General features: G+C 35.0%; 1 protein-coding gene and 1 pseudogene across 1 annotated transcript; one reads left to right on the top strand and one right to left on the bottom strand.

Annotated features, from left to right (window-relative positions):
• Positions 1–4,453: 4,453 nt before the first annotated feature.
• On the top strand, positions 4,454–8,846 carry LOC127854574 (uncharacterized). The gene is made up of 4 exons (XM_052389637.1): positions 4,454–4,622; positions 5,336–5,481; positions 6,249–6,355; positions 7,070–8,846. The coding sequence occupies exons 1-4, from the start codon at positions 4,459–4,461 to the stop codon at positions 7,949–7,951; spliced, it is 1,299 nt and encodes a 432-aa protein (XP_052245597.1). The 5' UTR covers positions 4,454–4,458; the 3' UTR covers positions 7,952–8,846.
• Positions 8,847–9,021: 175 nt separating this feature from the next.
• Positions 9,022–13,577, bottom strand: LOC127856552 (uncharacterized; annotated as a pseudogene).
• Between the last annotated feature and the right edge of the window lie 251 nt (positions 13,578–13,828).

Genomic DNA, 13,828 nt, shown 5'->3' with positions numbered 1-13,828 from the left:
CTACATACAATATAAGCTGCATGATAAATAAATTGTGAACATGCTAATAATAATCATAAAAAATAGATAAGTGTGAAAAGAAGATATTATTAAAGATCTCTCACCTCTTAATTTTTAGGAAAAACACTTTTGAGAAATTGAAATCTAACATTATAGCACAATGAAATTTTATTAGTATTGTTATTGGATATTGATGGTGTTATTGATAGTGTTTGTTTTGAACATGATGTGTGTATTCCTATGAAAAACTAAATGATATGTTGTGAGATTATGTGAGATTGGTTTAGAAGAAAATGCTTTAAACTGTATGGTTTTCTTGTCGATATATCAGTGGACTATGTTGCTAAGCAACGCATGTTAGATTACAGCTTAATGTTAATCACAACTTTTTTAGAACAAATAGATACCTGATAATATATCTTTAACAAAATAATTGTGTTCTTCAATTTTATTTCATGTCTTTTTAATAAGTGTGGATTTTGATGAAACATTCATTTGAATGCGGATTACTTGAAAACGTTGTTAACGTTGTTAACGTCAAAACACCTCTGCAGTTATGTTACTAAAATACAAAATTCTTAGTTAGTAATGGAGCTATATCTTTAAATTTGGTATCATAATAACAAGCACAGAACAGTCTTTATCAATCTATAGAAAACAGAAAATGTGAAATTTTGTCACAAATACAGTTTTTTTCACGACATGGCTCATATATACATATATATATATATATAACCTCTCGGTCTTCTTTAGCGGCATTTATTCGTGAAGCATATCATGTTTAGCGGAAGTGACGTTATATTATTAAACGTTACATTGCGGGCCATTTTTATTACTCTTTTGTGTTTAGTCCATATGGTTTGAACGTCCTCAATTTTCGCTTCCAAAGTTGTTCGATGGTCTTCCGGTACTCGTCCGATCCATTTAATTTTTCGAGTCGCATGACCCGGAAGTCCGCGACGCTGTGGCCGTTCGTGTAAAAGTGCTCGGCAACCGGGTCATTGTCTCGAGTCCGTATCCGGGACAGATTAAGGAGATGTCGCTGGTACAGGGTATCTCCCGTTTCCCCTACGTATACAAAGGTCTTACATCGGAGTGTACAGCGTAGACTACATTGGTGGATTTGCAGGTGACCTCGTTTCGCACATTGTAGCTTTTGCCGGTGGTATCGCTGAACTTTTCGGCCTCCATCATGTACGGACAGATTGCGCACCTCTGCGCCCCACAAGGCCCGCTCCTGTTTGGAACCCGGAAAAACATTCGGTTGTGTTTTTTATGAACCAATATGTCTTCCAGGTTGCAGTCTCTTCTGAATGCTGCTAACGGGGGGAAATACATTTTTCATACGATCGGAAGTGTGGAGTGTGGGCAGGTGTTTCCGGAGGATATGGCCGACATTTGGTAGCGCTCTGGAGAAAGTGATAACGAGCGGTACCCTGGAAGTAGTGTTTGAAGACACCTTTGTACGCAGCAGGTCTTCTCGCTGCTTGCTATCAACTTTCTTCAGTTCTGTCTCGACGAATCGGCCATTGTATCATCGCTGCAGTAGTTGTTCTTTGATCTCATCTCTGTGTTTTTTGTAGTCCGTCTCTTCCAAACATATCCGTTTCAGCCTTTCACCTAAGCCGTACGGAATGGCCTTTTTCGTAGACTCGGTATGAGACGAGTCCTTGTGCAGGTAGAGGTGCCTATCTGTTGGTTTGGTGTATACGTCTGAAACCAGCCTTCCTGTTCGAATTGACGTCATAGTGTCTAGGAATTCGAGCTGCTCTGTTGAGTAGCGGAGCTCGAGCTGTATTCGTGGATGGATTGTACATGTATTTGCAAACGCGTGGACTGTCTTTAATGCCTCCAAACCATGTGTCCACAAGCCCCAATCATCATCTACGAACCGGAAGTAAGCTATTGGATGTTTATTTGATTTCGAAAATAATTCTTTCTCCCAGGCTCCCATGTAGGTCGACGCGTAGTTCATACCTTAGTGCGATCCTCAAACGCATTTGGATAAACATTTTCTGTAATCATCTAGAATAAATATTGCACAAAAAACATTCTAGAGTATATAATAGATAATTGTATTGAACTATTATGTACAATATTTTCATATAATTTTGATCCATAGCATAAATACACAAAATTAGTGGTTCAACAAAAAGGTATTATGCGCACTCGCAAAATAACATATGCAACACAATTCACTACGGCATGTGACAAAATGTTCGACGTACACCACAGACAGTATAATTTATAGTATTCCATTGCAAAATGTTGATCAACACAAAGGCTTTGAAAATTTGTTCCATGTACACGTAATCTTAAACATTTAGCTTAATGTTCAGTGCATTCTGTCAGTTTCTAGGGCAATACCAGGAAAGTGTTTGGAAATTCATGTAAAACGAGACAACACCTTCCTCTAACGCATACAATAAATGCGCACTTATTATTAATTGGACCTCGCCGTATTAATGCATGTGCTAATCAGGGACGACACTTTCCGCCTAAACTGGAATATTGCCAAACAGAGAGTTTCTTGAAACAAAAAATATCATAAAAGCGGAAAGTTTGTCCCTGATTAGCCTGTGCGAACTGCATATGCTAGTCTGGGAAGACACTTAGCGCACATGCATTAAACCATTTTAAACAGAGCACGGCTCAATTAAATGTGGAAACAGATCACGTATTAATGATTGTCCTACAACGAACATTACGCATTTTTGTGTGTGTGTTATGTTTGAATTTTCTAATTTTCTTTATATTCCGCAAAAGTTCCTTACAATATAAAGAAGTGAAAGACTAGCTGCTGGAGCAGTATTGCATTCTTATTATACACAATTTCGTGGTCCTTTATTTAAGGAAAGTGACCATATTCCAAAACAGTATGAAACGTTTCATTGGTGCTGTTATTCTGACAGTGCATAACGCATCATCGGCAATTTTCAAAAGCAAACTACACAGTTTGAGAAATGTTCACAAATAAATCATTGTCATGGTCTACGCGAAAATCTTTAAACAGAATGTCTCCTCGGTGTAGCACGTAGAGGAAACATGTACCACTAGGAAGGTCGCGCAGAGCCAATATATAAGACTGGTAATACAGAATCTCGTGAGTTCTCGTGTCTGCCAACGAGCGAGCGGAATCGCTTTGGTGAAGAGCACCTCCACGTGAAATACCACTATGAGCCATGGCGACGCCAAAAAAAAGTATTCAGCTGCGTAAATCACGAAAAGGCGTAGTTTGTTGTCAAACAATATTGTGTGAAAATGTACCAATGGATTCAGAATGATTCCCATCACAATTGAAAGCAAAATAATTTGAAAAAGATGCCACATCTGAGGCATTTTGCGAAGCCTTTTTGTCGGCGATGGTGAGAAATACCCCGAGGCCAATTATGGAAAAACCCAAGGCGACCGGTAAATCCACGTCGTAGAAGATCTAGAAACAGTAATTTACCAACTACATATTTATAACAATAATTATTTTTTATCATATATTTATAAAATACAAGTGAAGCACTGTTCTTTCGAACATGGGCATAAAACACGGATGTTAAATTAACACAATGATCAGTGCAATATACCCTATATATGTTACGTGTATAATTATGCATTTTCCTGTAGCATTAATCATCTAAAACAATGTTATTTCAGATGAACAATAACGTATTAATTATTTAACCATTAATTTAAGTTTTACCACATTAGATATGTGTTTCTTCGCTCTGAATAATGGTTTCATTTCAGGTTCGTAATATTGTTAATTAGATTGGTCATGTGAAATTATACTAAATAATAAGTTTTATTTATAAATAGGTAAAATGAAGAGTCTAATCCTTTTCAAAAAGTATTTGCCAATATCTTGGAATACGAAATTGTTGAAATGTGTTGTGACGATTAAGGGTATTTATAATCAGTAAATTCAATGTCTACATGTATTTTATTGCACCACAGATTCTGCAATAGGGTATGTAAGTCTCGTTTACTTTCATTTTCGCTTTTGAACTTCCGGGTACATCAGCTATAGCATTGAAATGGTCTATTGCTTTGCCATTCATTGTGTGCACAGGACTGGGGACAATGGAACCTGTAGTCTGTTCAGGTTCCCCATAAACCCAAAGGAGAAGAAGAAATGGGTTGATAGATGCAAGTATAGTGATTTTGTTTGCACAATCACAAACCAGTTTGTTTACCCTTGACGAGTGTGAACGCTTTCGGATATGATACGTTTCGGATTGTTTACGCCAACTTTTTTGTTTACATACATTAAACATTTATATTTGTAGAGTAAGTATCAAGTTTGAAGCATATGTTTTGAATCAAAGACGGCTAAGTTTATTTAGTGAATTGATTGGTATAACATGTATCCATTAACAAGAAAACACATTTTATGACATTATAATTTATTTAAAGATTATATCAAATGGAATGTTGCAGATATTATTTACACCAATATCATACGTAATGAAAACGAAATTAATTATTTCTAGACGAGCGGACAGAGATGTCAACGGGAATGATCGGATATGCAGTTGTCATTTTGTAGATGGCAAGAAAGAAAATGGCCCAACCATTTTTGATTACCAGAAGAAAGATCTACATTTCCAAGAAATGAACACACCTAAAAGGTAAATTACTAAAATTATATACGGAACAAAATATTGTTAAAGTACTAAAATTATACACGGAACAAAATATTGTTCAAGTTAACTTTTTGTTTTTATTATGTCCACCACCACTATAGTTGGAGACATATTGTTTTTGCCCTGTCTGTTGGTTGGTTGGTTGGTCTGTTGGTCTGTTGGTTGGTTTGCGCCAACTTTATCATTTTGCAATAACTTTTGCTATATTAAAGATAGCAACTTGATATTTGGCATGCATGTGTATCTCATGGAGTTGCACATTTTGAATGGTGAAAGGTCAAGATCATCCTTCAAGGTCAAAGGTCAAATATATAGCTTCAAAGCGGCGCAAAAGGGGACATGGTGTTTCCGACAAACACATATCTTGTTTTAAATATCATAGTAAAAATTGTAGAATATTTATAATAACATGTTATATTTTTGTTGTTGTTTTTTAACATAAGCAAATTAAATTTGTATTAAACAGTTTAAATTTGAGTAAAGAATTTGTAGTAGAATGTACTAAGTATATGTTTATAAAAAACAGTATTAAATCATGGTTAACATTGACCATTCAATGGTGCTGATCCCAGATGTCCTTATTTTATGTTTATAGTTGGTATTCTGTTATAAAAGAAGTGGATAATAACAATAATTTATCTTCTGATAAGGTTTCTTCAGTTTCAGTTTTTGCTATATTAATTATTTTCTTACAACAGATGCAAAAGGCCGAAGTTGAAGAAAAGAGAAGATGTGAAAGAAAGCATACCAGTAGATGTTACTACAATTTCCCAGGACCATAATTATTACACGCATGACTACAGGGCTTATGATGACATTGATGCTGAACTACCAACAAAATCTAGTATGCTACAGAATTTTTTCAATTATGCTTACTTTAATATTCACACGAACACTCTATTATGTGAAGTTGGAATAAGACATCAACTTGGGAATAAATTGTGTTTTTTCAACTGTGCATAATATACAGTTTTACATGTTGTATTTATTTAGTTTGACAATTTATGATTAAAATAGATACTTGCATATATAATAGCTTCATTTAAATTGATTTTACTACAAAACTGGATTTTTTATGACTTTTTATTATAATCCTCATAAAATAAGACTGTGTCCATGCCGCGCATGAACACAGTTTTAAAATACAGTGAAAATGATGAAAATACAATCACTGTTAATGAAAAAGTCATGGAAAACTGCTTTTAAAGCTTGAAGTATTGATAAAATAAATTCAGATCTTAAATGATTAGTTTTGTTTGAGAAAATCACTAAAAGGATATCCATTTCCAGTTTGATGTCTTATTCCAAATTCACATAATACAGTGTTCGTGACAAGTGATATTTTTTTACACATTTTCTAATCTGAGTCCTGGGACTCAATAACTGGCAAATCTATGAGCCCCAGAAATGAAAGAATGAGTCCAATGATTAAACGATATCATTTTTTTAGAAATTTCAATGCATTTTTCTGACTCACATAATTCGAAACTTTGCATCTCTAGAGGTTTTTGTGATTACAGGATGCAGGACTTGGGTGTAAAAATTACTGATTTACATTCAATATACAGCAACATTTTAATAATAAAAGTTTTCATTATTTTTTATTTGCAGTTCAAGAGTTAGAAAGGGAGATAGCCCGTCTAGAGGGTGAACTTGGCCGTATTAAATTGCGCCCATCCAAAATGTCGGTTCAGGACATTATTGGTGACAATGATAAGGTATTTGTTTTTATACTTGTAAAATGTACTCAATGAAAAAATACATAACAAAATATATCATTCATTCATTCTGGTTAAAATACAAGTTTCTTTTTTTGTAATTGTTGTTCCATTTGCAATTCGGTACAATCCATCATTTCGATACTGTGCACAAGTGTATGAATGACTTTTATTATGCCCCCGGTAGGGTGGCATATAGCAGTTGAACTGTCCGTCAGTCAGTATGTCAGTCTGTCCGTCCTTCCGAAAAAAACTAATTAAACGTTGGCCATAACTTTTCCAATATTGAAGATAGCAACTTGATATTTGGCATGCATGTGTATCTTATGAAGCTGCACATTTTGAGTGGTGGAAGTTCAAGGTCAAGGTCATCCTTCAAGGTCAAAGGTAAAAAATAAATAAAATATTTCAAAGCGGCACAGTAGGGGGCATTGTGTTTCTGATGAACACATCTCTTGTATACTTATAAGTGTATAATTATAAGCTAATTGTTTTTCTTTTTAAGTTGGAACATATAGAATAATTATATCACTGAATCCGAATGATTTTTTGTTACACAAAATATGGAATAAAGTCAGTGGAGTACAAATGTAATGTTGATTGCATTAAAAAGCTTTTTTTGTATATCATTTCTAATCCTTTTTATTTCCTACTGCAGTTAAAACATTGCTCACTCACAACTCAATATGTTCATGTCACACTGTTTTATTTCAGATGCTGCTATACACATCTTTTCCTGTCGATGTCTTCCAAGTCCTGGTGGGTGTTCTGAAGAGGTTAGCTCCTTTCAACTACTATGCTGGCTGGACTGTAGCCTGCTTCAGCCTAGAGGATCAACTATTAATCACCCTTATGAAATTACGTCTGAATTGTAAGGACTTAGATTTGGCAGTTAGATTCGATACAAGCAGAGGAACTGTTTCGAACATTATAAATACATATATTTCTGTGCTTCATGAAATATTGTTTGAAGGAATTATAATTAAAGTAGGAATTCCAAGCCAACTCAAATGCAAGGGATCCATGTCGAAGTCATTTGAAGACTTTAGTTCTGCAAGAATTGCAATGGATGCTACAGAAATTGTGCAGGATGTTCCTTGTAACATGAACCATCAAACACTTTCTTATAGTAATTATAAAAGTAGACATACTGTAAAAGCTGTTACATGTGTTGCTCCAAATGGTGCATTAGTTTTTTGTTCAGATCTTTATCCAGGCTCTACATCAGATGCAGCTATTGTTGATCACTCGAAAATATTAGAGCAACTTAAACCAGGTGACTTGATTTTGGCTGATAAGGGCTTCAATATTTTTGATAATCTTCCTGTTGGAGTTTCTTTAAACATTCCTCCTTTTCTTTCTAGTAAAGGTCATTTCACAAAAGAGGAAGCTTTACTTTGCTTTAAAATTGGAAGGAGCCGAATTCATGTAGAAAGGGCAAATGAAAGGATAAAAAATTATGATATTTTAGATCATATTCCTGCACAATACAGACATTTATCGACGAAAATTTTTCAATTGTGTTGTTGTCTTGTCAATCTTCAGGCTCCTCTTTTAAAGGAAATAGCAGATAAATATGAAATTGATTCAAACTAGAGCTTTGTCACAGTAAAAGTGACCCAATGACCGAGTTTTTGACCCGGCACGGCCCATGTTCGAACTTGACCTACACATCATATAGAAAAAACTTCTGACCAAGTATGGTGAAGATCGGATGAAAACTACTTGAATAAGAGAGCGGACATCATGCTGAATGTTAAATAACGCACTAAGTGACCATATGACCTAGTTTTTGGCTCAGCATGGCCCATATTCAAACTTGGCGTAGAGATCATGAAACTTCTGACCAAGTTTGGTAAAGATATTGGATGAAAACTACTTGAATTAGAGAGCAGACAACATGCTGAATGTTTAAAACGCACTAAATGGCCCAATGACCTAGTTTTTGATCCGGAATAACCCATATTCAAACTTGATCTAGACATCATCTAGATACAACTTCTGACCAAGTTTGGTGAAGATCGGATGAAAACTACTTGGATTACTTTGTGTACCTGTAAAATTCCTTCAAACAATATTTCGTGTATATGATGCTGTATTCCTTAATCTTTTTGTAAAAAGAATGGATTTAGTTGTGACTTGTATGTGCCATAAAGAGTTGATCCTCTTTGCTGAGGCAAGTTTCAGTCTAGCTAGCATAGTAGTTGAAAGGAGCGAACCTCTTCAAACACTCTGAAGACAGTGCAAAGGAATGGTTATTACATTTCAGTTGGCAATTTGTATTTCTAATTTTAGCATATGTTTATGCCAATTTTATATGGAATGCTTTTATGCCTGTGAATTTGTGTGTGTATTGTTTAAATCACAAATCATGCACATTTGGTTGTTCTGTATTTTTATTCCATAAACATCTAACAGACAGAAAGTATGACTGGTATATTCCACCCTATCGGAGGCATAGTTTGTATTTCTAATTTTAGCATATGCTTATGCCGATTGTATATGGAATGTTTGTATTTTTATGAATTTTTGTGTGTATTGTTTAAATCACAAATCATGCACATTTGGTTGTTGTTCTGTATTTGCATTTCATAAACATCTAACAGATGGAAAGTATGACTGGTATATTCAACCCTATCGGGGGGCATAAAACACAAAGAACCAAATAAAAACAATTACATTTTATTGATTATGGCAACTCAGTTGACCATGATAAAGCTGCTGTTGAAAAGCATGCATTACTTACGACATGAACAAATGAAAACAAGCGATGTGTTTGTGAAACACTATGTCCCCATTTATTTGACCCTGAAGTATGACCTTGACCTTTCACCACTCAAAATGTGCAACTCCATGAGATACACATACATGTCAAATATGAAGTTGATATCTTCAATATTGCAAAAGTTATGGCAAATGTTAAAGTTTGCACAAACAAACCAACCAACCAACAGACAGGGCAAAAACAACATGTCCCCCAATATAGTGGTGGGGGACATAAAAACAACATTCTGCTGCAAATGTAGAATTAAAGAATACCTGTACTGTCACAAAATGGTTCATTTATCTTTATATAAACAATATATAAATAACCAACTAATTGGTAGTACATGTATTAACATATTTCATCAAAGGGGCCTTTCACAGATTTTGGCACGTGTTGAAGTTTGCCATTCAATGCTTTAACATTGATAAATGTAAACTTTGGATCTAAAAAGCTCCAGTTACAAAAAGATGAATAAAAACAAAAGGTGTAGTCCTCAACTGGGGTCGAACCACTGACCCCTGGAGTCCTGGAGTAATAACATCTCAGATTTAATGTAACCTTTATTCGTATAGTGATGGTAAAAAGCTCGAAAAATAAAAATCATTTTTGACAGATTGACCGACCACAAATGATCCTTTGCTATTCTGATCACTTGCAAGTCTTTATTTGTCCACACAACAAGATCGCATGTATTAGTTCCCGTTATGTGTAGCTGTCCTTGAATCTGATGCCAGTAGTTGTGGGCTTGCTTGAGGGAAAGCTGTCCATCAGAAGATTGATCTGAAATGAGTATGCAACCATGTGTAATAAGGCAATTGTCACCTAGTAGCAGGAATTTCAATTGAAGCACAATCATGCTTTTTTATGCTTTTGATTTTGAAATTAATGGTCTTTCGACTCCTGCAAATAATCTGCATAGCATTATTTTGACACAAAATTTACAAAGAAACTAACTCCAAAATATATTTCTTATCATACAATTATTGTTTGCATAGTATTTCATTTTAGTATATGCAAAACAACATTTACAGACTATATAAAAATTATTCAGGAACAGATAACTTCATTTTTTGACCCCTGATTATTTTATTTGACCCCCGAAAAAGTCAAGCATGGGGTAATTTGACTCCTGGTTTACACAAATCTATTGAAATCCCTGTAGTAGTGTTATATACATAAAGAGATTGTAAAAGCAAGACCATCTTTTACATCACACTGATTTCAATTATAGGAACGGATGTAATTGCACGTTGTATGCACAATGGGTAATTGATGCATATTTTTTAATTGTTTATACTATATCAATATGCATTACAACATTGAAAATGTAGAAATAATAGTTTTACCTAGGTAGAAATCCTTGATGGATGAACACGCCTCCTGGATAGTCATGTCTCTGGCAGTGTAGGGGCACTTTACTTCTATGATGTCTGCACTACATGTTGCTTGTCCATGTTGTTGATGAACTATACCCCTAAACACGCCTTCGACAAAACCATCTGGTGATGCACCCAAGACACCAGACTCGTGCAGCCAAATTCCTGTAATAAAATGATAGAACATAAGATATGACCTTAAAAACTAATTTTATTACAAAGCATAACTGCATTAACAGCAGAATTAGCACATTATGAAATTCTATTACAACTGAAGATCAATTCAAACTTATAAAAAACACATTTTTCACTTGCCTGTCGAGCGTACAGCGACTCCTCCAACCTTACAGTATTCAGCTATAAACACCTGCTCATGTGTTACCCCCCCCCCACTGCACAGGTGCGCTTTTTTCCAGGTTATACGCGCTCAGAAGTCTTTTTTTCAAGGACACTGTCAGTCTTGAAAAACATATACAAACACTTATTTATCTTGTATGTTTATTTACATTAAACAACAGTATAAGTAACACTTGATTGGTCATTGTCGGCTCGGGTACTACTTACATGTACCCTGGGTACTCTTAAGTATACATATATGTACCCCGGGTACGGTAAATATACTTAAAAATACCCAGGCTATATTAGACTGTACCCGAGTTGTTTTCCCGCCCAAAATCTGTTGTCGTCATAAATGCTACCGATACCGTTAACGATATTGTTTATCTTAAACAAACTTCTCTTTAACCCATTCATGTCTAGCGTCCTGAAAAGAGGACATTGCAAACAGCGTAAACCCAGATGAGACGCCGCATGATGCGGCGTCTCATCTGGGCCTACGCTGTTTGCTTAAATGAATTTCTGTAAGAATTGTTCTTAATATAGAAATAAATATACTAAACATCCCTAATTTTGGAAATAAATTGATCCAACTTAGAAGGGTGGGAGAATCCACTAGGCATAAATGGGTTTAAAAAAACACTACATCACCATGCTTTTTGAGTATGAGTTTCGATGATATATAGGCCATTTAACAGAAAATAGACACTTATGTTAACATAATTAATTTAACAAAAATAGTCAACAACGCACGATTTAGCGTTCGAATTCCCGGGTATGTTTAAGTATATTTACCGTACCCGGGGTACATGCAAGTATACTTAAGAGTACCCGGGGTACATGTAAGTAGTACCCGAGCCGACAATGACCAATCAAACATAAGTAACTGCAATGCATTAAAACATGGCAGAAAAAGTAAAGCAAGTCTATTTTTTAATGTCGAGAAACATATATCAGAAGTTCATATTGACCACCCAGTTTAAATTTATATTAACTCACATAAAATGAAGACATGTGCGTCATATATATTAAAAATATAGCAATATGTACTAGCACTTACTTTTTTTTGTCAAACGCTGACAAGATATGTCCGAAGTTAGAGGCGGTAAATCTCAACTTGCGAACAGCTGCCTATAAGGCATTTTCCCTCTGTCCAATAGTTGCTGCAGCTGTTTGGTTGACCTTTTCGTGCGACACCAGCAACTGTCGTCTCAGCCATGTGCGGGGGTCCTCAGCTCCCAGATAATCAGGATGGATCATCAAGTCATCCAGGAGAGGCACTGGTACATCCGGTGTCTGTGGCTCCTCTGCCATAATCCAATGCAGAGCTTTAAACATAAAAAAGAACAGGTCAAATATTAGCAAAAGACCATTAAAATAATGCTCATGATTTTTTTTAAATAAACAAGACCATGTGGTATTGATAATTTTTGACAAACCAAGGATTTTTTGGAATTATTATTTATAAGTCATACTATCACAACTACATTATTGCCAATGAGATAGCTTAATAAGTAATATCTCACTATTTGTACAGCATAATTTTTTTGCGTGAAAATTATTGCTTAACATATACATATATATTCAAACGCACATACCTGAAATACTCATACTAACTGGAACCGCTCAACAGTAACCAAAAATGCTAACAGGAAAAAAATCATGATAACAGGAACAAAACATTCTAACAGGGACCACTTATGCGAACCTGTAAAGCGACCCAACTGTCCAAGTTGTTTATAAATAAAAGTTCTGTCATCATCTGAGACAGATCTGTTTAGAGCCCTGAGTAACGAGTAAAAAAAGGTACATTGCATTAAAAAATAATTATGAAAACAATTATTCTCATGAGTGAATGAATAGATCTAGGATGGTTCGAAAACGAATAATATAAAGTACACAATTTTATTATTTCAAAACAACAGCTTTGAGATGACATTTTGTTTAATCATTTTAAAATTCTTTTGCTCTTTACCTGTATCCAGGCTGATTTGGTGGATACATTTCCGCCATCGTCACAGTTTTCTTGGGTGGTGCGGATTTCGGACGCTTGATCCAGGAACACTTGATGTCAGTTTTGCTCGCTCTCTTGTATCTGTATCATGAATTAATTTAATAACAACTTTTAAAAGCTTTTATACATACAAGACATACTTAATACTTATAGTAACACATAAGCATTTGCTTCTACATTCCCTGTGAGGATATTTATGTTGATTATGAAAAACTTACAAACGAAATTGTTAGCTGAAAAAAGTATCATGAAAAGTAAACAGATAATTATTTTCTCTGAGTATATTTACAGCATGTTTAAAACATAAACAATACAAATATATGTAATTTTATGCATTACCCAAACAGTAAAGCAGCAGCCACATGATGACATTTGAATTCCCTCATTGGACACTGACATGTCGATGATTGTATCACGCCATTGTCCTCTGGTTCAAGGTGAATCTAATGAAAAATATAGAAAAAAATCAGAATGAGAAAATAAATAGTGTTTAAACCATTACGAGTACGATTAACATTTTACTTTGTCATAGTAATTCGGATGTATATAACTAACCGTAACATTACATGATGTATTTTTCATCGAAGCCTGGACGCTGGCACGGATTACACGCAGTTCGTCCATAAAGAATTTCAATACCCTGTCGCTTTCAACCGATGCTTCACTCTTTCGACTTAATGTAACATGCGATTCAACGTAGTTAGACCAGTACATTATTGATATAGCCATTCTGATTTTTTGTATGTACCCGGAAGTTGGAGATCTCGTGAAATATCGGTGGTCACATGACGAGACTTACATACCCTATATCCTCTGTCGACAGTAATCTAAAAATAGGATTATTTTATTTTTCAATTACATACAGACATCAACAGGGCGGTTCTATTTTAGCAAACACGATATTCTCGTGATAACTGAACCTTGAAGTTCGGTGGATCCCAATCGTGGATGACGCCGACGTCGTACTCGTCGTTACTGAT

The sequence above is a fragment of the Dreissena polymorpha genome, chromosome 13 (assembly GCF_020536995.1).
Source record: "Dreissena polymorpha isolate Duluth1 chromosome 13, UMN_Dpol_1.0, whole genome shotgun sequence".
NCBI lineage: Eukaryota > Metazoa > Mollusca > Bivalvia > Myida > Dreissenidae > Dreissena > Dreissena polymorpha.
This window is presented reverse-complemented; position numbering and strand designations above follow the sequence as displayed.